The sequence below is a fragment of the Aphelocoma coerulescens genome, chromosome 1A, assembly GCF_041296385.1.
Source record: "Aphelocoma coerulescens isolate FSJ_1873_10779 chromosome 1A, UR_Acoe_1.0, whole genome shotgun sequence".
In the NCBI taxonomy this organism is placed as follows: domain Eukaryota; kingdom Metazoa; phylum Chordata; class Aves; order Passeriformes; family Corvidae; genus Aphelocoma; species Aphelocoma coerulescens.
Window position 1 is genome coordinate 14,565,369 of NC_091014.1, and position 26,617 is coordinate 14,591,985.

Below are 26,617 nucleotides of genomic sequence, written 5' to 3' on the forward strand. Positions count from 1 at the left end.
ATTACTTTTGCCAGTGTTAATCAGTTTGAACAACTCCATATGTGAATGATGAATACCAGAGGTCTCCTTTATATATCCCAGTATCTTCAGACAGCAGGAAAGAGATGGGTGATAGAAAGGTGAAGGATTATTTGTATTCTAGATTTTATTGTCCATTAACTGCATGCAAAATCAGGCATGTGAAGGAGTACTACATTGTGGCTTATAGTCTAGAAATTTACCAAACTCAGGTACCAAGATTTTCTGTATGGATGATGAGGAATGAGATTTTAAAGCCATTCACAGCTTTGAGTAAAAAATACCCCAGGTATTCCCATAGTCCATTTCAGTTTCACATCTGTGAATCTTTGATACAAGTGCTGTGACTTCTAAACAGTTTTTAGTGGCCAGATCCAGTTGCACTGAGAAAAACAGGCATTTTATCAGGAGCTTAATAGGGTACAAAATTTCACGGCAATAACAACGATCAAAGGCAGCTAAAATAATTAATGGAAAACCCAGTGTGACAGCAGGCACAGGCAAGGCAGGCATGTAAAGAGCACACTGCTACCCCGCAGGCCAGCACTCACCAGCATGAGCTGACAGGAGAGCTCATTTTCTCCCTCCACCTTTGTAGCTTTCGCTTTTCCTGCCATGTGTGAGGCAGCAGATTTGCTGCAGGAGAGGGTCCTGCCTGGCATCACTCCCCACACTCTCTCTTTCGTGGCCCTTGTCAGCCCTGCAGGCAGTTCACACTTCAGCCTCTGTCTTGTCCCAGCTGTTCTCCTCCTCCTCTGCACAAATACACAGAAAGGTCTTTCACCCCTTAAAGGCCTTCTCAGATAATTGTGAATAGAGGCAGAAATATATAATTATTTCCCCAGCTCAGATCCCTATTTCATATTGTACTTGCTTTTTACCATCTTTGCAAAAATTGAACGCTGTCACTCAGTTGATCTGTGGGTGATGGCATCCTGTTTTGTTACACTGCTGCAAAGCTTTACAACATCCCTGAATCAAATGTGTAACAAATGTCTTACCTTGAAATTAAGGTAAAACAAGAAAATATATTTCACAGTTACCTCCCAATCCTAGGCTTAAGGTTGATCTTCTATAGTCATATACATTCCTAATCTAAAATCACCCTGTAGAGCACATTAATTTTTTTAGAGACAAACAGACTTGGTCAAAAAAACCCCTCTCTGCCTAAAATTCTCCTTGTCTGTCTAGATAAGATGCTTTTCCACCTTCCTTCTATTGCCAACTAATTGACCAAAGGATTTAGAGATTAATTTGAAAAATAAGCAGCTTTTCATTTTAAAAAAATAATGCATGAAGGGAAAAGGGGAAGAATCAACTTAAAGGTGATGGCCTATTAAACTGCTATAAACTTTGATAATTTGTGTTCTCTGAAAACCCTTTTTTGTCATTATTTTGAAAATCTATATGATTCATTTTGGACTGTTTTCAAAATTCCTCAAAGAACCTTCTTGTTGAAATTGCCTTGTGAATTAAATTCTGTATTTTCGAAGAAATCCCATTTTCATCATATTCTATTTGTAGATTTTGCATGGTAATGAGTTATCACCCCCACTTTTTGCTTCATGTAAGGCCTCAAAATAAGCATGAAAAATGCAAACAACCTACATATGAAAAATACATTAGGCTTTTAATAGTTCTTTCATTTTAGTTCTCTGTGGTGCTATTAGTGACAGGTAAAAATCAGACTAGTTAAGTGCAGCTGGTGCAAAGGGGTGTAAAAATACAACTTATCTGCCTGATTGTCTGTGCCCCTGGGAGGCATAAAACTGAGGAAGAGCGAGAACAGTTATTGCTGCTCTATTTTATTTGCTTTTTCTATGGACTGGGAACATCTCAACTTTGTACCTTAAGATTTTGATGAGCATCTTTGAAGGAGACTGACTCAACATGCTTCTCACTTGCGTTCTCTTCCTAGCCAGATTTATGCTCCCATCTGCTGAGATGCGCTATCCTGATTTCCCCTCCTGGGGAGCCTGAGAATAGGAAGACATTACAAACTTATTACAGACCATAACTATGGTCGGTCATATTTTTTTTCCACAAAACCTCCTTGTTACATTTGTTACTTTGTTACATTAAACAAAGTTTCTATGGGAATGTACTAATAGTCACATTGTAATAGAGATTAAAATAATATTTTAATGATACTACCCAATGGACATATTAGATCATTTATAATAGAGGTGCTTTTAAACCAACCAGAGGGAAAAAAAATCAAGCTCAAGTTGCAGCCATATTATTATTTTCTTTTTATATTTTACACTAGAGTTCTGTATGTAAAAGGAGCCCTTGACTAATGGAAAGAGAAAGTGGTGATGACTGCAAATGCTTTGCCAGCTCACACTTGGAAACCATTTTAAGGGTAGATCATAACAGAAGGTGACTGAGGAAGCCATCTTCAGTGGTCTCTACTGATGGTCTCTACTTGCCAGAGCGGATCAGTTTTATCTCTGAAGCAGAACCAGCATTTCCCTCCTTCCATCCCCTGAACCATAGGAAGGGTGGTCTCAAGGATTTTGTCTGTAGATTCTCAGACATAGGCAGACAGTTCTTTAATATGTCAGAGAATGCTTACTGGTATTGAGAAAGGAGTAATAAACCTTGCTGAATATATTAGAAGACTCAGGAAACACCTAGGAATGATCTTATTAAGCTATTTACCTTGTGGTAGCACCTGCAGGTCCTTCAAATTCTAAAACAGAATTCTCCAAATTCTATCTGAGCTGATGGTAAGGGATGATAGATGAACACATAGCCAACAGGGAGAACTAAGAGAAGGGAAATTATCATACCATGCACAGTTGTAACAGACAAGCTACTTAATTACTCACAAGGATTTTGAAGACAAGGAGATACTTAATGTAGGAATTTGGATGAGGAAAAATAAGTATTTTAGGGAAGCTCTCCTGCACAAAATAGAAGAAGCAAGAAGTTACATGACAAAAAAAGCTGGACCAACGCATGGTAGAAGTCTCGCCGAAGGTTTCCCCCAGCCAGATATTTTCAGCTAGATGTTTTTGCCTGGGAGAGGTGAAGAAATGACTTTTCAACATACCAATGTCATAGTCATTGGCCAAATGACAGCAATATTCAAATGACCCATAGTTCTTTCTTTGTTGCCCCTACCACTCGGACAGCCTGGAGCTGGGTGATAGTCCTAGCTTCCTCCATGACACTACAGCCGTCAGAAGTGCCATAATCTACCTTGTCAGTCACTAACCCCCATTGCTGTTTGCAGTCCACTCTTCTCAGAAGTGTACTAAACCCATTCCTGATACCCCTACTGGTATCTAGTAGGTTAATTAAATTCCAAGTGTGAAGGGTAGACAAGGGGTAAACTAAAGCTCTGTGGAAAAGACAAAGATTTGATCCCCTAGTGCTATATAAAATAAATCTCTGTAGATCCATCTCTGCTCAGAACTAAGGAGAGCTGCATCTTTGCTCCTTCATTTTTTCCTTGATGGGGTCTTTTATAAGGTACTCATTGAGCAATATATGCATACCTGAGATTTTTTCAATCCAGTGCAAAGCACTCCATTGTGTTACTTTCTTATTCTACTCCAAGGGGGAAGGTAAGTACAAGAGATGAAAAAATAAGCTACCCATATATGTATACCAGTTGTAACTCTCATCACGTAAGAAGACTGTGAATACAATACAATTAGAGAATGAGAAGTATGAGACACTAAATACTGGTACTAGTAGCCTGGCAAAGAGGAAGTCTGAGACAGGCTGGGATTAGGACATGACACACAGGGTCTTAAAAATAAGGACAAATCTACGTGTTGAAGTTAATGAAAATACCTTCCTTGCACCAGTGCTTAAAATAGAAGAGAGGGTAGAAGATGACATTCTGACTATGTCAGAAAAGACTGATAGCACAGATTTGGCCTGATTTTTAAAGTGATTTGCATAGGTACAGTGTAGGTTTTGAAATGGTACTCGAACATTCCCTTGTCCTGGGACTAATGTTTAATTAGCGCAATGTGTTTCAGATGCCGGGGCGGCTCAGCAAGGCCACCATCTCGTGTACACGATTCCCTGCTTTGGCCATAGCCGTCTTTTGGAAATTAAACTTTTTTTTTCTGCACAGCTGCAGTTCTTCTGTAAATCACTGCCTGCCTACCCTAGCCGCTTCACAGGAAGCCTCAGCAGGCCGCCGGTAACGGAAGCGCGGGCAGGAACAGCCCCACAACAGGTAGGGCTCCCCTCCCGCCCCGGCTCCGCACCCACCCGGCGTCAGCGCGGCAGGGCCGGCCGGGGGCGGGCACAGCCTGGGGCCGCCTCCGCACGCGCGGGCTTGGGGCGGGCTCGTTCCCGCCTCCGCCTCCCGCCCCGCTGCGCTGACGCCCGGGCCGTCCTCCCGTGCCGGCGTGCGGGTAAGTGGCTCCCCCTCGGCGGCTCCTGCCTGGCGGCGGGCGGAGCCGCGCCCTCCCCCGGCGGCCGCGCAGGGCTCCGCGGTGGGGCCGGCTCTCCGCTCCCGGCGCGGGGCCGGGGGGACTCCGCCTCGGGGCAACTTTGCCCCCCGCTAGTGCCGGGCTTTCCCCTGCCGCTCCCCGGCGGGCGCCGCGTGTTGCTGGGACCCCGCGGCAGAGCCCTTTCTCCTGTCTCGCCCCCGTGCCCGCCTGCCCCGGCCCCAGTGCGTCCTCCCGCCCTGCCCCGGTAGCCTTGGCGCTGGCAGCGGCTCTTCCGGCCCAGCTCGGCGCCCGGAGCGCTGTGGCGGCTGCATGGCCCGGCCTGGCCAGGCCCGCGGGCTCCGAGGGCCGCTGCTCTCCCCGCCCGCGCCCTCCGCGCTGCCCCTGCCGCAAGGGTTGGCCTTGGGGCGCTGCTGCTGCATCATCGCCCTCGCCTTGGTCGCCTTTTAATCCCGCGTGCCTCGTGTCATGAGAAAGTGGCTTCGTACCCAGCGCTGCCGTGCTCCGGCTCTGTTACTTAGCGCCCTGCAGCCCCCACCGCCCGCCGTGCCTGATTGGCAGGTACCGCGCCACGAGTAATTGCTCGGCGTTTCTTGTTGCGGAGAATCAAGTCTGTTATTTGTAGTAGTAAACTCAGTCTCTGTTAAAACACTGAAATTGCTGCGGAGTTGATGCTTATGCAGATTCTGGCTTTTATGGAACCACCTGTTAGGAAAAGGGCCGAGACAGTTGAGCAGCTGTCAAAAAAGTAATAGGCGCCTCTCACTAGCAATCTGCACTAGTGAGGCCATGTGTGCCCCGCTCACTTCAACGTGCTCCTTCAAGCAATTATTCTGCAGAATTTATCCCAGATGATGGTGCCGTTGGGCACAGGATAGTACTTTGTAGTATGTGAGTCACTCTTCTGCTGTGAGAATAGTCTATGTGTGACAGCTTAGGAGTGTTTGTGCCCAACATTGAATTTGTCTAACAGTTTGTATGATTCAATAACTACGTATTACAGTTTTATTTAAGAAGCATGAGATTTCTCTTGTTACCACCTTTGGCAGGTGTCTCAGAGGATTCCACTGTGCTGAGTGCTGTTTTGTTCACCATGTGAAGATACAAGCCATGTAAAAGCCTTTTCCACTTCAGTGCTTTATAACCCAACCTCTGTAAATTTTGGTACATGGGAGGAGAATCTGGAAACAGTGGTGAATTGCTTCACTTGGCCATGATTTTTAGTTTTTGTTCCTCTTGAAAGAAGGATTTTATGAACTTTTCTTTGAAGACAGACTAAAACTGGTGCTTTCAGCTCGAAGGTACATTGTTTTGCTGATTGTTCTGCTTTCTTCTTTATCTTGTCACTCTTCAGGCCATAGGATTACTTTTATAAGTCTCTCCTTATTTCCCTTTTGTTAATTTATTTTTGTAGCATCCATTTTCAGTTCTTCATTTGAGCAAAACATTTCAGGTGTTTCTAAAACAGTTGTTCCTGCCTCTTTACCCTAAGTTGGTGATCTCTTCAATGGGAAGTCCAGGCCATGAAGTCAACAGTGGCTAATAGCTAACAATTAGTTACCAACCCAGCATGTGCTGATTATAAGTTAGTAGTGGGACTTCCTTTAAAAGCATGCCCTTTAAATTGTATAGATTATGCTATTCATTATTTCAGGAGAAATAATATAGGGTGATGTATGTAGCTCTAAAATGCTGCTCCATGCCTAGATTAATTTCTCAGTAACAGCTGAATCCTATTAATTTAGAAACTCGGCTGTTGTGGCCAAAGCTGACTTAACATGGGAAATTTAATTTATTACCAGTTAACTTTTAATTACCAGTTGGCTAGTGATATACAAAGAAGACCGCTGCTTAAACAGGGTTGGGAAAAACTCCTTCCCTCTACTTTTCTCCTTGGCCCCTCAGGTTATGCTCTGTCCCTCGGACAAGGCAGTGGTAGTACAGGAGGCTGGGGTTGGTACATGGATGTTTCTTTCTTCTGCTCCTGTGTGATCCTCTCCACGGGCTCTTCAAGGGTGTCCCTGTCCCAGCGTGGGCACCTTCACAGGCCACAGTCCCTTCAGGGATGTCCCTGCTCCAGTGTGGAGAGTTGCCTTTGGAGAATGCATCTCCAGCTGCGTCCCCAACAGTTGTCCCCTTCCTCATGCTTCCCTGTGCCTTTTTTAGCACTCTCACATGTCTCCTCCTGCGCTTTCTTTTGCATTTGCTGCCACCGGCAGCTTCTCCCTTTCTCAAATAAAGCGGAGTGGAGGCACAATGTGCTCATCCAGTGAGTTGGAGGATGGCAGGCAGTGGGTTTGTGGAACCAGCTGGAACTTGCCATGGCCCACACAGGGCAGTTTATGGCCTCCTCCCATGCAACCCGTGCTACCAAAGCCTGCACTTTATCCCCAGTACACTCATGTGCCAGCTGAGTGATGCTGGAAGAAAGGTCCCGTCCATGCCTAATTATAGGAACTCCAGTTTCCTTTTATACACTTAGAAGTAAAACCAGAGTTCTCTCATATAGCTTGCTAAATAGCAATAATGTGTCATTAAAATGGTAATACTTTTGCAATTGTATTTATTAATGTGTCAGTAGTCTCAGTAGTTGTGTCTGCTCCTATGCTGATACCTGAGTCGGGGGTGGCTGCTTTCTCTAATGACTGTATTCATGCATGTTTTCATAAGGTTTTTTTTTAATAAAACTTTCTCAAGAGTTAAGTTTTCCTCTTTTTTTCAGATCTGAAGGCAGTGGTTCTGCTGACACAAAGGTGGCAGCTCTGAGGCCTATTCCACCAGCGTGAGTAGTCATGTTCTTATCAGAGATCATTTCATTTCCTTATTGTTTTGTTTGTCCCACTGATTCAATGATTTTGGTATCTCGTCCCTCTTACCTTTTTGGGCTGACTTACTGCCACCTTGAGTTCTGTGTGGCATTGTGTGTATTGGAAGAATGTAAAAAGGAAGACATGAAGATTGCAGGTTTGGGGGAACTCAGCCATTCTCTCTCAGTCTTTGCAAGATGGAATCTTGATAAAGAAGGCAATAATTGAGAGTAGTCATGTTTAAGAGAAAGCTTGGAAACAAAAAGATTCTTAGGCACTAAACTGCTGTTGACAGTACAGCCTGTGTGTGCACAGGCCTGGAGGCAGCTGTGGTAAGGGTGGGCAAGAGTGATGATGGTGGTAAATGGTCAGTGTAGTACTGAATCCTTCTCAGCTATAGCCCAGCATGCATGCTGCCCTGGGTGGGTACTATTAAACCCTCATAATATCTTGCTTCTCTCCCCCCAAGTACATATTGTTTCTAGGTGTTCAAAATGTTTACTTGATGTTTAACTTAAATGCAGAAAATTTATGGCTTTCCTGAAGAATTGCAGGGGGCAGAGTCCTTGGAATGAAGTGACTATGTATTGATATTGTTCTTAGCAGACAGAAAATAAGCCTTTTTTCTTCTTTCTCAGGGCTTTCTATCCTACCCTGTGCCTTAAACATGGAAACTGTAGAAATGAATAGTGTATCCTTGAAACGTCCTCGTTCTGAGGATGATGTGGCCAATGCAGATGAAATTAAAAGACAGAAGATCTTGGAGAAGTCTCAGGCAGGCAATGACTCTGGGCAGAGTATTGACACTGTAACAGAACAACCTGAGGACACGAAAAATGAAATAATCCCCAATGAGGAAAGTGAGGAGCAGGAAGAAGAGGAGCTAGAGGACAGTGATGACGATGGAGATCCAGAGAGCTTTGCAGACATGATGAAGCATGGACTGACAGAAAGTGATGTTGGCATAACTAAATTTGTTAGCTCTCATAAAGGGTTTTCTGGAATCTTAAAAGAGAGGTAATTCTTTGTCTTGTTACATATTATTGTTAATTCCTTGTGTAACACAGCTGTAGTTCCCCATTTTCCTTTTTGGACTCACAGATTGCAATTGGATTACATGTGGCCCCTAGAGAGGTTCATTACTTTTTTTACTGCTGAGACTGCAAGAAAGGTTTAATTCAGGACTTTTTTAGATTGTGGGCTGTTTGGGGGTTTTTTGGTTTTGTTTTTTAATTTATTTTCCTGTCAAATGGAGCTCTGAAGAAGGAAGCTGTGTATGAGTAGATACATGATTACACTGACCTTTGCTGTTTCCTTTGCTCTCTGCCAGCAGCACACATAAAACCTTATGCAGTATACCCACCTTTTGTACCTCTCCTCAGAGCTGATACACGATGCCCTGAACAATGGCATCAAAACCATCCTTCTTTGGTTCTTTGCTTTGTTCTGACTTTTTTGTCCTAATGTCTGTTAACAAGTATAATTAAGCTTTAAATTATTGTCTGATCAGGTGTAATGTCATTTACATAGAAGGGAGTTTTAAAATTCATATTATATATTTAATAAGATGATTTGGGTTTAGTAGCTTTTTTTGATGAAACTTCTAGGTTTTTAAAATTAAAGAATATCTTTGACTAAAACAAAATGCAAATACAAAAGCTCACTGGAGTGAGAATCACTGTTTCCTGACTTAGCAAAACAGTTAAGGTTGCTTTGTTTACACACTGAAAAGTCCCTGTCTTTAAATACTGGCTTCATATATAGATAATTTTACATAATAAAATGATATGTACATATTATGTATATATTTAATCTTTATGTGCAGCATTAAGCAGCTAGTGGGATCCTTCTCTGGGAAATCTGCCAATTTTGGTTGGCCAAAGGTAGCCACGTGGTAGAAAACTTGTGGGTTTGTGGGGGTTTTTTGGATCCTAGTTTTTAACACCTATTATTAATTCATTCTTGACATTTTTGTGGTACTGTCGCTAGCATGTCTAGACAGCTACAGATAATACAAGAGAGGACACATAACACTCCTCAGGAGGGAATGCTACAAATATGATGTGTATCTGCACAGAGGGGTGGCAAAAGGGGGCTCGGGGGAGGTACAGTAAAAAGCTTCCCATGGTGAAGTTTTATTGATCTTTCAACATTGATAGAATAGGAATTGTTGTGGGTTTTTTTTTCCACTTTGCTAGCAAGTGGTACTTAACATTTAAGAGTTGCAAAACAAGCAAAGTGTCCTCTCTTATGGCTGGGCTGTTTTATTATTGGACACAAGCGACTGGATTGAAAATGTCACAGTAAAACTCTTTCTTGTTGTCATAGAGTATGCAGAGTAACTTTATTTGAATGATGTTCTCTATAACTGAATATATGAACAAAGCTGAATTTGTCCTGCCTTCTGTATAGTGGCTAAAATGCACTTTATTTTGCAGGTTATTTGAAGTGGCAGAGTTAATGCAGTAGTTAATGCACTCCACATTGTGGCAATTCAGTAGAGTCTTAATTGCCAGTAATGACTGGGATTGAGGATAAGCATTACTGATCTCTTCAAGCTAGTGAGAAAATGACTCAGAATAACTACAGCAGGTGTTTGGTGATCTGCAGAGAAGTCTGCTGTGTTTAGATATGTGTTGTTGTGTATCCTTCTGAGGGGTGGGAATAGGTACAGCTTTCTCATTGTTAGGTTTGTTTTATGTGAATTCAGGATTGTTCAGTGGATTCTGCTAACAAACAGCTTTTTAGGAAAGGACTTTATGTCGTGTGGGACTTATTACAAATGTAATGCATGTTTCTTTCTATCAGATACTCAGACTTTGTTGTCCACGAAATAGGCAAAGATGGACGTGTGAGCCATTTAGATGACTTTTCTGTTCCAGTGGATGATGAGGTAAATTTTGAGGTAAAGATTTGGTAATGGCTATACTTCTTAATGCTCCTGAAGCAAAAACATTAAAAGACTGTGAGTTGCTCCATGAGGGTTATTGGATGTTTGTTTTTTCTCCCTGAATATATATTAGGACCCATCAGAAGAAACATTTACAGTTTTGTCAGATGAAGACAAGCAGCGTTTAGAGGAGCTCCAGCTTTTTAAGAATAAGGAAACTAGTGTTGCCATAGAGGTAAAATCAATAAATGATATGAAGTTTGGGGTGAGGGCAGAGGGAGGATGAGGGAAGGAGGGAGTGAGTGGAAGGTACGTTCTTTTTAATGCACGTAGGGTGTAAGAGCAGTTTGAACGTGATGTGACAGATAACACCAAACTGTGTCCAGTTTAGGGTTTAATTCTGTAAAGTCTTACAGATGTACTCAAATCCATGCATGTGTGAGTTGTCATTTTGATTTTGGTGAGACTGTACACAGGAACTTAAATATAGGTTTTAATTCCTGTGGTGTTAAAATTATCTTGCAGTATTTTGGTTTCCCATCTAGTATTGTTTTAAAGAATAAGAGGGTTTACATAAAACATCTATCCTGATGAAACACTACTTTCAAGGTCAGGGGTTTAATAGAAAAGAAGATAAATATGGTCTTCTGTAACAAGAAAGGTAAGAAAGTGCAAAGTAAAATTAAAACCTAGATATTTTTAAACATTCAAATATTCCACATATTCAAAGAATAACTGTTAAGGTAAATTTGGAACACGGAGATGAGTAGGATTAAATCTGGTAGCTTCAAAAAAGCATTCACACATTAAATAATCTTATCTAGCTTTTTTTTTTTTTCCCTTTAAGGCACTGTCCCCTTTTGTATTAATATATTTTGTTTCTGCATGTATGTTTATTAACACAGGTAATTGAAGACAGCAAAGAAAAGAGAACTGTCATCCATCAGGCTGTGAAGTCCTTGTTTCCAGGACTGGAGACTAAAACAGAAGATCGAGATGGAAAGAAATACATCATTGCTTATCATGCTGCTGGGAAAAAAGCATTGGCAAGTGAGTTTCAGTATCACAGCAGATGGGTAAAGTAAATGCTAAAATTATCCCCAAAGTAAGAATTGTTAGTAAGTACTTCAAGTGAGTGTGCTTCCTAATGTAGTCTGGCTTCACTTTTTCCTTGTTGCAGCTGATGCTGTGCATCTAAGATGATTAGGACCACAAGAAATGTTTTAAATTTAAATTTCTTCTTGTTTTTCTTTCCAAATAATTCATCCGGTATAACCATATTAGAAGAGAGAACATTATCTTCTACTTCAGTGGGAATAGGCAAAACAGAGGCTTTATTTTCAGTATTTTTTGAATTTAACTTTCTTGATCTTGACTGTGTGTGTAAGTGTACTTCGTGGAAGTAAGAGGTTGTAGTTGGAATGTGTGCATTACATTTATAGTTGGTGTAATCTTGATTGTCTTGAATATTCATGACAAAATTCTCAATGACTTGAGTAGAGACAAACATCTATTTGTTTTCTCAGAGTTATAGTTTCATATGAACATAGTTTATTTACCGTGATCGTCACTTCTGCTTCCAAGGCTAATTATATTTGCAGAAAATGATCTTTATTCGTTATAGACAACAGTTACTCTTTTGGAATAGTCAAAGTAATGAAGGATTTTCAAAATGAAGTGTTACCCACTTTAATCTTGCAAAATACTGTTTTGGATACTGGAAATAAATTAACATGTTTTACATCTTTTAATGTTACTAAAAACTTGTTGCTACTGTAAGTTTAGAGGATTACCTACATGCAGAATGGTGCACATTTAACAAAAGATACTAAGGTTTAGTTTAAATTGGTTGCATTACTCTGCCATTTCAACCTACTACAAGCATGGTATGTAAACCTAACCCTTTAATTTTAAAGATGAAGGAGATGGAGGAAGGATAAGGAAACAGAGTAATTTAAAATGGGAAATAAAATAATTTCCCCTTTAATTTAGTTGTTTGTTTAAGGCTTGTTGTAAACAAATATGGGAATGTTGTATTTTTATTGGTCCAATTATAATGTGTTATGTGTCTTATTTAATCATGTTTAGAAAATGTGTATGTTTGCATGCTTTATGCATGGAGTATGTATACTTAACCAGCACAAAATTCTCCTCAGCCAGTTTTGTTCTTTCTTGGTTTGTAATGGTGTTTCCTCCACCTTTTCCTTCTGCTGCTTCTATTCTTTAACGATTGTTACAGTCAAGTGGATGTTGTTAAGCTGATTTAAGGGATACTATATAAAATAATTTAAGTATTTGAAATATGCTGAAAAGAATTTAGTGGTGTGTCTCTAGGATTAAAACATTATGTGGAGCACCATCTTGTGATGCAGAGAAGCATCATCTATTTAAACTTGGATTCCCCAGCTGTGATGCTGCAGGCACCTGTGCATGTTGGTGGAGATGTTTCTGTGAGTGTGTGCAAATGCTTATGGATGTAAGATTGAAGTTCTTTTAAGTCATATTTATCTTTCTTGTTTATATAGCCACAAACACGTCTTAGTCCTGAATGGGCTTCCCAGGCAAGAAACATTTCAGAAGTGTAGAATATCGGATTATTAGCGAGATACCTGATTACTTTTGTTGATAACATAACACGTTACCAAACGTACTTCTTTAAATTTAAAATCAGAAGCTGCTTTATGTCTGTAGTCAGTTTACCCCCCAAATACTTAAAATACTGTCTTACTAAATTGTCAGTAAACTGTTATTTCATCATTGTCCACAAATTAATTTTGTTGCATCTCCGATTGAAGCTTTCCGTATGTTCACTGTTTGCCTCTGCACGATTCCATTCCATAACTGTCTAAATTGCTGTCATCCACCACCTAGCTGTTGGATGCTCCCTGAAGCATAAACAATCCCATAACCATAAACCTGCATGTTCACCTCTAAAAACCCTTCGACAGTCTAAAAATTAAATGCTACTCTTTTGTACTCTTTATGCTCTGCATTGGGACAGAGGTCAGAACTGCAACAGGTAAGAGATGTTGACATTTCATACTAACAAAAATGAAATGCCAACCATTATGACCTCCTAAATAGCAACAGGACTGGCCAAACTAGTAACAATTTCTTAAAAATCCCTACACATAAGTATTGCTTAAAATGCTCTGAAACAGCCAAGAATTAGGCTTGTTCTACCTCTTTTGTGCAGTGCAGTATAGGCAGTATTCATTTGGTGCAGAGAAAATCTGCTAGTAATAAGTGATGTGAATTATCAATTTTGACAGTACATGTTGACAACTATGGTAAAATTTTCATGGATTTCAGTTAGCCAAGCCTTTGCCTGTCAGCCTGTATTTCAGACACTACTATCTGTCTTTATACAACTTCAAAAGCATAAATCATGCATCCTGCTACTAAAACAGAGCTTCCACCCCTTGAGTTTCAGCAAAAGGTTTGGAAAAAGGGCTTGGAAATACATTTTTGACAATAAAATTGTAACATGACTCTGAAGCACAGCAGTAAGAACTGCAAATTGTCTCACTGGTCGATCTACTTAGTTGAATGCTTTGAAGTATCGGGTGAGGAATGGTTGAGTATCAGGACTGTGGCTGCAGCCTCTGTTGGATAGGCTCATGGCTATGTTGCCCAAGGCATGAGGAGTCCATTGGTCTCTATAGCACCTACCAAATCCTTTTGGTGTAGGTCACATTAGGGCTCACTTCTTCAAGTGTGTTGAAATGGTCATGTGCAAGATGTGTTAGTTAAATATAAAGAATGGTTCCAGCTGGAGAAGGTTCTCCTTGTGAATTGAGCTCTGTCTTACTTTCTTCCCTTGTAATTGCCGATATCTTCATGGAGAGCCTTGCTCTTCCAGCTGAGTGCAGTGTTTCACTGACTGAGTTTAAGAGCAGTGGTGGCTCAGAAGGGGAGACCAGCAGGAGCATGAGGTCTCCAGTTCAGGTCCTATGAAACTCTGTGAGAGAGGGGCTGTGCTTAGAAACTGGTGGTGCAAGGCAAGTGGTGCAATAATTCTAAGTGACTAAAACCGCTACATGCAGTGTTTTATACTGTAGCATCCAAAATTATCTTTGCAGAAGTGTGTGCAGGCATGGCAGCTTCTCAAAAACAAGCAAGAATTAAACATACTTACTATCTGTGTGGGATATCTGGACATTATAAAACTAATGCGAAAAAAAAGAGCAGTATTTCCCAAGAACTTCCTTACTGCATGGGGTTTGTATCTTGAAATAAGGCTGGCTTTTTCAGTTAGCTTTTGCTGTTATGAAAGATGCTTATGCTCTTTTTTTACAAAACCAGGAATGTCTGCTTAGTGGCTAGCAAGAGATAAGGGACTTCTTATTTAAAACAAAACAAATTCTTAGTTTTGTTCGTAAAAACCAAGGAATTGATAAACGTCAGAGTTGAAGGAACTTTACAACTGGTTGCTAAACCTGTATAGAATCAGTCCCCCTTCCCAATAATACCATTGACAGTGGATTATTGGAAAAGTAAAGTTTTACCTCTGGGGGCTTTTACATGCAAAAAAAGCTTGACAAATCATTGACAGTCTTCTTCCTTCTCCAGAAAATGTCAAATAGTAGCACAAAATTGTAAATCAGTTGTTAGTCTGTGGGATCTGAAGTTGTTTCAACCTCTGGCCTTCTCTAAGCATGGCACAGTACCTGCCATGGATTGTATGTTAATGTCTCTCTTGTAGCAGATTTCTCACTCCCTTTGGATTTAGAAAAAGAATCATTTTAAAGCAGTTTTTTTGAGTATGATTTTTTAGGGTTTTGTAGCAATAAGATTCATTCTTTTGCATGACACAGAAAAAAATCCTACAGAAATAAAAATATGTCTGTACTATAAATAACAATGGTAGTCCTCCCACAAACAGGGCTCCAGTGGTCCTCAGCTATTAATTATAGAAGGAGCTAGAAGAAATGTGGTGTAGCTTCTATTGCTGAAAGTCAGTATAATGATAATGTTTTTGAGAAATTTAACCAGGTGATACAGCAATTAAATGACTAGGGTATATTTTCAGATAATCTCATGACAAAGGAACTGTCACTATTTCATTCAGGATTTTCTAGGTGACAGAACTGATTAAGGAGAAATTTACAGGCCAGTGGAAGGGGAGGTCTTTTTCAATGTGCTTTACTGCTTTTGCTGTCAGTAATTAACTCTTTCCTTTTCATTTCTTTAAAGCAGACGGAGATTAGCAGAAATTGAATCTTGCATATTTAAAATAAATGTAGCTGCAATGGCAAATATATTAAATTTTTTTAAAGTGACACTTTAACCTTTTTGCTTTTAAAGATCCAAGAAAGCACTCTTGGCCAAAATCTAGGGGAAGCTACTGCCATTTTGTACTGTACAAGGAGAACAAGGACACTATGGATGCCATTAATGTCCTGTCCAAATTTTTAAGGTAAGGCTGTTGTTTCTGCCATCCTGGCTGGCATGCAGCCCTCCCCCTCCATGCTTCTTGTTGCTGTAAATGCTGTGCTTCAGAATTATGTAAGAGCAACATGTGATTGCTATTCTCTAATTTGTAAACAGTTTAAAATGAAAAGTTATTTTAGAACATTAATGTAAAACTTAGAAGCATTGTGAAGAGGTGAGGATGGAACAAAAGGAGCCTAAGAAATTTAGAAGATTACTGCTTCAATGGAAAAAGTCCACAATTGACATTGGCTGATCTGAGAAAGGCTTGGCAGCTCAAAGCCTCAGTGTGCGCAACCTGAATTAAAAGCCATTTTTTCCCCAGTGTGTGAATATATGCAAGTATGTTATGAACCTGTCAGATATTGTTGTGATAATATGCTGATCAGTTCCTAAGAAGTTACAGTTGATAAACTGTTGTTCCATGTATTAATTTCTCCATGGTAACACAGGCTTAGTTCCTTTCACCCCATCAAGTGCAGAAACAAAAAGATTTGCCAAGGCATGACACGAACACAGTGAATTGCAGAGGAAGAGCAGTTTTAAAACTGGGTCATTCCAGTGATTCACTGGTAGGGAAACTTCCCCACTTCTCTCCTCCTTTTTCCCTTTGCCCTTCTTGTCAAAAAAAAAAAAATTTGTAATTGAGACTGTAACCAGTGAACTGCTTAGTACTGGTAATGAGAACAGATTGGCAAGAGCATAGTTAGGTGGAAAACTGTGTAATGGCATTCCTGCTACCCCCTGGTGCCCTTAACTGGAATAACTGGAAATACTCCCCTGTCTAACAGCCTGTAAAGTACAAAGTGGAAAGGAAAGGAAATTTTCCTCTCAAGGAAAGGAGTGGATGATATCTTAAATTAACTTCTCATACTCTCTCATAATGTGCAGGCATGGTACTCAAACAGACATGTTTGAAGTTAAGGAAGAAGTGGACGTGAATTTTTTTTTAGTGAAGTTGGTGGTGGCTGTGCGTTTTTACGTTGAGTGAATGTATATAAAGAAGTACTTCCAAGCTCATATTTTGAAAGTACTGTTGTGTTAGAAATTAATTGTCTGTATATAATTAAAACAGAAGTTTTCTTGTGTTTTATGTACTCTTGGATGAGATTAGAAAATGTCAAATTGTAACCCAGTTCTGAGGAATGGAGGTATATTTTTCTATTTTTGAGATTAATAATTCTAGGTAATTATGCTGAAAATTGTTTGATCTCTTGCTGTTTTAATATACATAATATGTGTTACTGTTGCTTTTAAGAGTGAAGCCAAACATATTTTCCTACATGGGAACTAAAGATAAAAGGGCTATAACAGTTCAAGAGATTGCTGTTCTCAGGTGAGTAAAAGTACAATCTGTATTTGCACTTGTGGTAGCTTGGATATCTCACTAAATACCTAAAAGACTCAGGACACAAATGGCACATTTAGGTCCTGACCTTGTAAAGCACAGGTGTTAATGAAGATGCCACAATCCTTTTGTATTCTGTGGTGATTGCTGGTATTTTCAGTCAGTGGTGCTCTGAGTCATAGGCTGGTTACGTGTACTTCGCTATGGCAGTGGGACAGATTGCCTACGTGCTCTTAGGCTGCTTGGATCTCATACAACAGCAGAAAAACAGAATGACATGGTGAAAATTATGTCCCACTTCCTTCCTGGCTTTTGTTTCCCGCTTTCTACAGCTAGAATCCTATTTTCTTTCTCACTGAACTCTCTGAACAGCACCAGAGAAGGCTAACACTGCCCTTGCTTATCTGTGAGTAGCCAGAAGGGGAAAGAAAAAGATGAGGAATTTTTCCTGCCTTAACCTACTCTCTTAACTCACCTTTTAAGAGTAAATAAAATTTACTTTGTCATATTCTAAGACAATTATATGGTTTCTGGGCGCTTTAATGTTAGATCCATAACTGAGAATGACAGATGTCTCCCAGTTATGTATTACAATATCATTTTAGGTAGCTGGAATATCCTGTCTGCACTTCTTTTTACAACTTTTGAAAACCACACTCCTTGAGTGGGGAATTCACAATTTGAAAGCCAGAATTTTGATCAAATCCTTGTTAAAAGGAGGGCATCCACTACTGAATTGTTCATATATTTCCTTCCAGTGTTCTGTATGTGCATGTGTTAGCACATATAAAAGGAAATACTGATTTGTGAATTGTGAGAAGCCCCAGATTCTTGTTGCTGCAAAGCAGCTTTGCAAAGGGGTGACAGTTAACCAAATGTATGGTGTAACCATCCCAGGTGCTGTTCCATTTACTTTTTAACATCATCACATTCAATGTTGTGCCCAAGAGCTCCAGAGTGCTTTAAGTGTTGATTGTGTAGTGTCTGCTCAATGGTGCCACAGCACCTGACTCTCCTGCACAGGAGAGGGGACATTACCAGTTGCCAGCCTGCTCTGAGCTGAGAATGTGGTTCATAAACTTCACTATCCTGGTAAAATTTTAGCAGAAGTGTCCAAGAGCAGCTTGGTGATGCAAAGAACAGGGTACGATTCCAAAAATGCTAGCAACAAAAATGGTAGGTATCAGAGACAGATTGAATTCCGTGTTCCTTCATCTGCACTAAGCATACACAGAAGCTAATTTTACTTAACTCTGTGTTTAAGACTGTGCTAACTGGGGTGTATTCATGAAGTAGTTACTCAAATAACGCAGAGTTCAGCTTGCGGGGTGCAGTATACATCAATATTGCAATATATTTTACTTGGAGTGCATGTTTTAACATAGATGTCAAAAGACAGTGCTAACAGTCTGTCACAATATACATTTTCTTTTGTATGAGTACCCTTAAGCATTATGTGTTATTTTCTTTTAGCTGTTTCATTAAAATACTTCGAAAAGGCAACAGTAGAAAATTGGGGAAAACTAGACTCACTGGTTTTTGTTTTGTAATGCCAGCGTTTCTATGTTTATCTGCTTTTCTAAACATAGATTGGTCACTGTTGTCTGTTTCTTTTTAGAATCACTGCACAAAGACTTGCTCATTTGAATAAATGTTTGATGAACTTCAAGTTAGGAAATTTCAGTTACAAGAACCATCCACTAAAATTGGGAGAACTGCAAGGGAACCATTTCACTGTTGTCCTCAGGTAGTATTCTGATGGTTCTGCTAGAATTTTTTTTTCTTTAAATAGGTAAGCAATATCAGTGCAACTTGTGTTATGAAAAAGAAGTCCTGTTGGCAGGAGACAGTTGAATTTGATGCATGCTATATAATATTGATGTTGAACTTTAATATAATGGGCATCTCAAAATAGCATAAACCCTTAATCTGTCTATAATTTTTTTTTTATGCTAGAAACATAACAGGAACTGATGACCAGATAGAGCAAGCAATGCATTCACTCAGGGAAATTGGATTCATTAATTACTATGGAATGCAAAGATTTGGAACCACAGCTGTTCCTACTTATCAAATTGGCAGGTATGTGTTGCTTTCATCCTCCCCCCCCCACCCCTTTCTTTAAAAAAAATTCATTCTTACCACCATGTAACTTAATGTATTTTTGGGAACATTTTTCTAGCACATTGCATGTACCAGCTTTAATTTTAGATTCAAGAAAGATCTTGTTTCTGAACTTGCTTCAGCAGTTATCTTGCATAATAGCACTACTTTTAATATTGTGTAAGTCTAAACACTAATACTTTTTTTTTTAATAAGTTGGCTAAAATGTATTTAGAATGTATTCCCTTTCAAATGTATTTAGTCAGTTCTTAATACATGTTACTGTTTGAATCCTAGAGCTATTCTACAGAACAACTGGAATGAAGTAATGGATTTGATATTAAAACCACGACCGGGAGGTGAGAACTGAAAAACGATACATCACATTCCCATCTGCCTGTTCTCCAAGAAGTGTGTTTAGGAAAACCTTGAGCCAGTTTAGCAATGGAGAAGCAATCTTCAGACTCCTTTTTTGCCTCACTTTCCTTGCTGTGCAATTTCTTGCAGTGGGGCTGAAAAGGGACCTGAATACTTAGTGTCTGCTCAAGCTCCATGTGAAGCCTTCCAGCCTCAGGTGTTCTATGATTCTGTTCATCTCTGATTACCATGACTGAAACTTTAGTTTTTCAGCTGTTTTAACAAAAGGTGAGATGGATGCTTTTTTTGGTATGTAGTTAATATATTTTTATTTTACATCCTTGCTCTAGCTGAAAAGGGATACTTAGTCAAATGCAGAGAAGAATGGGCAAAGACTAAAGATCCAGCAGCAGCCCTCAAGAAACTACCTGTAAAAAGGTGCGTGGAAGGACAGCTTCTACGTGGACTCTTAAAGTTTGGAATGAAGAACATAATCTCTGCATTTGGCATAGTGAGTGTAAAAGTGCTGGGCGGTATTTACTTAAATAAACATTCTTTTGATGGTATCAGGATGAATTTAAAGTAGACTCATAGATGCTTGATGAGTAGAAGGTTAAGTTTAAAAATCTTCACATTTATCCTGCCTTTTTGCTGGAAGTACTGCTGCATAGTAACTGATGACATCTCTAATTAATGTATGCATAATGATCTTTCCAATTTATACAACAATCTCCCTGGTATGTGGGAAGCAATACAGTTATCCTTAGTAGCTGTGTATAATACGGATCTGATAATTGTGCAAATGCTCAGTTTCAGTGTTTTCCTGTTGCTTTAACAGTGTAAATCAAACTGATGCTGGGCTAATGAATCAGCCTGGTATAGAGGTGATGGATTCACTTGTCATTTTCAAGTGCTGTAATCAAGATCAAATCTTTGGAGAAAATACCTCATCACCAGCAAACTACTGGGCCCATTGTAGGAGCTGGGGATAATTTCTTGTTTATGAAGAAGATAATTAGAATAACACTGTGCTTTCACAGCTGCAAAGTTTACTTAAGATTTCAGGAGGTTGAGTATGAATTCAGTGTTTTATAATAGACCCATGTGTTTGAGCTGTAGAATTAAAAAAAATGTGGTGGTTTTTTGTTTTTTTTTTTTTGAATTTAAGCACAGTTCTTTTTTGTGCAGATTTCAAATGTATAAAAGCATTATTTCTTCACACATCTTTTTCCCAAACAATAAACAAAAATCAAATCTGTATACTAAGAAATTGTGTAAGTCTTGTTGCCAGATAAGGTAACACTTCAAATATACACCTTTTTGGTTATGATTGTGAGGAAAAAACAAAAAAAATGTCTTTCTACTGTTTGATTTTTTTTCTTTACCTCTAGATACCAAGAAATAATCGTTTAATGTATATTCATAGCTACCAGAGTTATGTGTGGAATAACATGGTGAGCAAGAGAATAGAAGAATATGGACTTAGAGCTGTACCAGGAGATCTCATACTTAAAGGAGGTAAAATCAGACAAAGACAGTGATGCTGTGTAGTTCAGATTCCTAGGAAAACAAGGTACATAGCTGTTTGTCTGATACTGCTTACCTAGTTTCTTTCTTCTCACCCATTTTGGCCCAGTGATATCTGAATCCATTGGTCTGTTCTATACACATTGTGCAAGGAATTGGAAGTTAGGTATTACACTTCCATGAGCTGTTTGTCTGTTTTTTTTCAAATAACTGGATAGAGAGACTATGGAGGACTGATTGTTCTCAAAAATTACCTCAAACCTAGTTGAGCTATGAAGAAGTCTGGAAGGATGTTACGAAGTTTTAACCACAGAAGTTTTTGATTGCATTAGTATCTTGTAAAGCAGAAGCTCCACTCAGTTAAAACTTTCTTTGCTTGGATTTGCTCTGGCATTTCCTACAGTATATCTCCTTTATGTGTGCCTGATGCATATAAGGGGGCTGTTCCTCTAGCAGTCCTTACTTCATGAAGCTTTAAGTCACTGGAAGCCAGGCTGTGATTCTGCCAATAACTGCAACAGCCCTGGAGGCTGTTACTTCTTTTCTTGGAAATGTTGTCTATTAAATGGAGATAAAACATGGTAGTTATCCCTCTCAGAGTAAGCTTATTTCAGGCTTATTTCAAAGGCTTCATTTTACATTTAGCTGAAGTTAACTGTCACAGACATCCATACTGGTAACTTCATTGTTCTGTCCTGACTGTAGCCACAGCTGTTCACATTGAAGGAGGAGATGTTGATAACTATACTATCCATGATGTAGTGATGCCATTGCCTGGATTTGATGTTATTTATCCAAAGCATAAAAGTAAGTCTGACTCTTAACTGACATATTTACTCTGAAAATGTAAGTCTGCGTTAAGATTGTTCTTAAAAGGAAGATTGGATCTACTCAACCTTGGTGACTTTTAAAGCAATACATTACTTCAGATCTCTGATACATTAATGTCAGCCTTTTGTTGCTGCCAGGGCGCTCTGTTCAGTCTCCTTCCCACTGGGAATCCCAGATGACTGTCAGCAGAGCAGAGTTTCTCACTAGCCTATACCACTGCAAAGGAGTTAATCAGGTACAGGATTTTGTCCTTGATGAATTTCATGAGGTTCCTCTTGGCCCATTCCTGTAGTGTGCCTCGTTCCCTCTGAATGGCAGTCCTTGTTGGGGTCCCTCCCCCCTGCCATGTAGCCCTGGGAGATGAGCCCTGGAGTTAGCTCTGCACCACCTGCTGTGAGTCCTGTCCTTGCATGTATTGAATGCCACTCCAGCTTGGTTTAGCCCACAGACTGGTTGGGGTAAATTCCAGCTCTTCTCCACTATTTCACAGGACACATCCCAGTTCCTTGAGGAACTCTGCTTCTAGTTAGAGCTCAAACCAGTAGTGACTATACTTTGAGATGATGAGCCAGATAGCTGTTACCCACTTATCAGTCCACCCACTGTAATGTTCTAACCTTGGACACAAAGATGCTGTGGGAATATGTTGACAGCCTTGCTAAACGCAAGGCAGGCGACAGTCCCTGCTCTCCCCTCATCCACAGGTATAATAATTTCATCATAGAAGACAGTAAGGTTGGTGGGTTTTTTGCTTTTTCTCTTCCTTTTCCTCCCCCTTATTAAAACCACAGTCATTGTGTGCCCAAAGAGGATTAGCTCCACTATTTTTCCCAGGGACCAGAGTGAGCCTGACTGGTCTGTAGTTCCCTAATTATCTTTCCTTCTCTTTCTGAAGTTGGGTGCAACACTTGGTTTTCTGCAGTTGTCTGGGCATCCCTAGATCTGCACAATCTTTCAGAGATGATAGAGAAAAACATCACCATGATGTGAGCCAGCTCTCTCAGCCTGTATCTTCTCCCTGTACTGGTAGTCCTTCTCTTTCTTGAACTTTGCCTCTAAGAAGGGAGGCCTGGGGCACTTGGCTGGTCAAGGCTGAGGCAAAAGGGGCACTGAGACCATCAGCCTTATGTCTATCACTAGACCAGCTGCCCCATTTAGCACCAGACCAATGCTTTCCTTGTATTCTTTCATTCCTTATGTTGCAGCTTAACTCTTGCTGGTCTTGATGTCTGTTGCTGCTTTCAACTGTAGCTGAGCTTTGGCTTTCCTAACACCATCTCTGTGTGCCTGGACAATGCTGGTATAGTCCCCCTTTGTAGCTGGCCCTAGCTTTCACCTGCTCTATGTGTCCTTATATACGAGGTCAGTCATGGGTTCCCTGCACGTTTTCCTCAATATTGGATTGAACTGTTCTTGTACTTGGTTGTCAAATTGTCAACTCATTTCTCTCTGCTGCTTTTCAATGAGAGAGTAATGGGTAGTCTAGCCCTTTATTTTTAATTATTTTTTTCCATATACCTGAGATTAGTCCTGTGAAGTCTAGAAAATTAGAAAGCATATATGAGATGGCAATTAAATGTCAATAAAGCCATTGTCAAAGTATATTGTAAATTTCGTTTTCAGCTGAAATTTGATTTGATGCTTTCTTTGTTACTGCCTCTACTACTCAGGGTGTGGAAGCAAACAGGTAACAAGATTTGTAGTAATTTTAAACTTCTGTGTAGCATTTATCCCATATATGCTGTAAACAACTAAATGTACGGAAGGGAACAATTCATGTAAACAGGCTGTTTAAATTGGCCACACTACATTCTCTCCTATTAAATATTTTCCTCTCTTGCAGTTGGTGAGGCCTACAAGGAGATGCTGGTAGCTGACAATCTTGATATCAACAACATGAGGCATAAAATCAGAGATTACTCACTTTCTGGAGCATACAGAAAGATTATCATTCGGCCTCAGAATGTCAATTGGTGAGTGGGAGCATAAAGGAAGTTACACTTGAATTGACAACATAGAGTTTATTTAAGTACAAAACTTAAATGAGACTGATCCATGGGACATCCACACAGACTTAAAATAGGTAGAGAGGAATCTCTCTGCACTTCTCTCATGTTTTTAATGCAGTTGAAGTGGAACTATACCCTTATTTCTTCGTTGGTTCTCTGGTTCTGTGGTGGAGGAGTATCAAGACATCTATTTAGTTGTTCACTCCTTGCAAGGGCTTGCCTGAACACTTCATAGATAATTACTTATGTTGAAACAATGATAGATAGTATTCAAACCAGGGGATTTTTGTAGTCTTGCTGTGAGAAAGTTGGTCTCCTATTACCTGTCGATCAGAAAAATTTGTATCACTTAATCCTACTAAATCACTGTCATTAGCGATAAAACCTAGTTTTCATATGGCAACTGAATAAATACCTTTTATACAGGGAACTGTACAAATACACAGAAATCTGATCACTGATGCATAGAATAAGATATATAGGGCTTAGGAGGGAGCCCCAAAATACAAATATTTATACACTTGAAACATCAGCACTAATTAATATGAAGCTCATCTACTTCCCTTTTAGTTTTTCAGGCTCATGGTTACATACGGGATTTCTGTTAAATGAACGGCAGAAACCGTAGAATGTGTTTAAGCCCTTTTAAATTTTAGATGACTGTATTGAAAGGCTTTGCTCCTGCGAGGTACTCTTAAAGTTGACACCATTCTTCACTTAATTTCATGAACTATACTTCTTGTATACTTGGAAATTCTGACAGCCTACAAGGGCAAACCAGATGAGTTCTGTAAAGAAACATCTCACTAACTTTCAACTGTTTTTTAATAATCTTCATAAAGCCAAGGCAAGCCTTCTACATAAAGCTCTACCTGTTATTTTGCCATAAATGCCACATAACTTTTTTATTACGTAATCAATTCAATTTCAGTTGTAAATGCCAAATTGGAATAATAATAATAAAAAATAATATTATAATAGATACAAATTTATACAAAATGTTAACCTAAATAATTTAAAATTAGAATAATAAATTTTATGTCTATTATAAAGGGAAGTTGTTGCATACGATGATCCTAAAATCCCATTATTTACTACGGATTTGGATAAACTGGAAGGAAAACCATTACCAGTTCTCCCTACAGGTAAGTTGATTTTTCTGCTGGCTTGCTAAATGGAAGTTTGATCTGGCTGTTCCTTTCAACTGCTACATATTGAAAGCTCCTTTAAGGAAGAGCTTTCATTTAACTATAGACTGTTAAGCAATGGTAATGACTTCCAAAGCCAGGTATCTAAATAAGGACCCTTATTTCTCAAGGGTCTAAGCCATTCCTCCAACATCTGTATTGACTGTTGTATTTTCCTACAGGCATCTGTAAAATCAAGTAAATGCTTAGCAGTAAATATCTTCAACTAACAAAGGTGGAATTAAGTCACAAGTTGTCTATATATTGAGCTTGTATTATTGGTGCTAAACACAGGAGATGACTCAAATACTTAACTCTGGTCACAAGGTGTTTTGACACTTCTTTTCCAGAAAAGTGAAGACAGGCTAGGAATTCAGTCTGAAAGAACAGATGTTTGCTTTTAAAAGAATAAAACTCTCACACCACTACTTTGTGCTGAGAGAAAATGTTAAAAAGTTGTTTCATTAAATTTTTCACTGTGGATTATAAATGGGAGTGTGATGGTGGTGGTTGTTTTGCTTTATGGGCTGGGGAAGTTGGTTGTGGAAGCTGTTAGTCCAGCTTAGATGGTATCCAGAATAAGCATTATATATGCCCTTAACCACTTGTTCTTGCTTTTTGTCTCTTATGCCTTCTCATAGATGGTAAATTCAGGGCACTAAAGATGGAGTTCTCCCTTCCCCCATCCACTTATGCTACCATGGCAATTCGAGAAGTTTTGAAAATGGACACAAGTATAAAAAACCAGACACAACTGAATACAACCTGGTTGCGCTGAATGAACTGCAAAATTACTTAATTTTAACAAAGCGTTTTCTTATTTACATGTTCTGTACAAATCTTTAAAGAGTCACAGTAACAGATTTGTATTTTTTTAAGTTTTTTTAGTGCTAGCATTTAACTTCAGTAGTCCTTTGCAAGATGGTGGCTGTAATATAATATAGATATTAGTGACTGGTGCTTTTTACTGAATGAGTAAGTTGCTGTAACATGGGTGCATCTTTAGAATTGAGCTTATACTGACATCAGACCTGGAAGAATGTTTAGCTTGCTTTCTTTGGGCAAGCACTGAATGTTTTCACGAGTTCAACACACCTTGAAGTCTTCTCAAATACAAGGAATTACATAGAGAAAGATGAATTACAACAAAATCAAGATACTGATGAATATATGTATTGCAGGAGTTTTGCTGGTAGCATTTGCAGATTCTGTTAGCAAGGCTTTTGTGTGCTGTAAAGCTGTACAGCTCTTTTAAACAGTTCGACTTTTCATTGAGAAAACAGTTGTATTTTCCAGCTAGTACCTGTACCAAAGAACCGGTACTAAAAATAAATTAACCTGAAACTCTGAGCGTGTATCAGTAAGTGCTTCCTTTGCGCCTGTCCCCTGTCCACTGCTGGGGGCGGGAATAACGATCCGAGGTTCCGGCTGGGAAAAAAATATACTGTGGCGCTGTTCTAAAATGACCTGGTATTTTCAGCCAAATGCAAAGTCCTGACGCCGGCCACGGCGGCTGTGTGCGGAGGGGGCGGGGATGCCGTGAGGGGCCTCGGCAAGGCCGGGTCCCTCGGAGCGCGGGGCGGGCACAGCCCCTGCCCGGGCCGGGTCCCTCGGAGCGCGGGGCGGACACAGCCCCTGCCCGGGCCGGGTCCCTCGGAGCGCGGGGCGGGCACAGCCCCTGCCCGGGCC

The 26,617-nt window shown here is 39.8% G+C and overlaps 1 protein-coding gene across 4 annotated transcripts; it reads left to right on the forward strand.

Moving 5' to 3' along the window:
- Positions 1-4,329: 4,329 nt before the first annotated feature.
- Positions 4,330-26,278, forward strand: PUS7 (pseudouridine synthase 7). Of its 4 annotated transcripts, none has more exons than XM_068994561.1 (18): positions 4,330-4,400; positions 5,486-5,737; positions 7,159-7,218; positions 7,882-8,260; positions 10,052-10,148; positions 10,267-10,368; positions 11,039-11,183; positions 15,441-15,552; positions 16,825-16,902; positions 18,533-18,661; positions 18,871-18,996; positions 19,315-19,376; positions 19,725-19,885; positions 20,766-20,892; positions 21,607-21,708; positions 23,576-23,705; positions 24,795-24,886; positions 25,570-26,278. In XM_068994561.1, exons 4-18 carry the CDS (start codon positions 7,911-7,913, stop codon positions 25,704-25,706), a joined length of 1,950 nt encoding a protein of 649 aa, XP_068850662.1. In that variant the 5' UTR covers positions 4,330-4,400; positions 5,486-5,737; positions 7,159-7,218; positions 7,882-7,910; the 3' UTR covers positions 25,707-26,278. The 4 variants fall into 4 exon arrangements, with proteins under 4 accessions (XP_068850662.1, XP_068850689.1, XP_068850680.1 ...); XM_068994588.1 differs by having other exon boundaries at positions 19,725-19,812; positions 20,801-20,892; XM_068994579.1 differs by having other exon boundaries at positions 10,052-10,136.
- Positions 26,279-26,617: the final 339 nt, after the last annotated feature.

Bases quoted from the DNA above. Each gene is read 5' to 3' on its own strand.
- PUS7 (XM_068994561.1), top strand. From the start codon at position 7,911: ATGGAAACTGTAGAAATGAATAGTGTATCCTTGAAACGTCCTCGTTCT. The intron at 11,184-15,440 runs GTGAGTTTCAGT...TTGCTTTTAAAG, and splicing joins TGGGAAAAAAGCATTGGCAA to ATCCAAGAAAGCACTCTTGG. The intron at 20,893-21,606 runs GTAAAATCAGAC...TCCTGACTGTAG, and splicing joins AGATCTCATACTTAAAGGAG to CCACAGCTGTTCACATTGAA.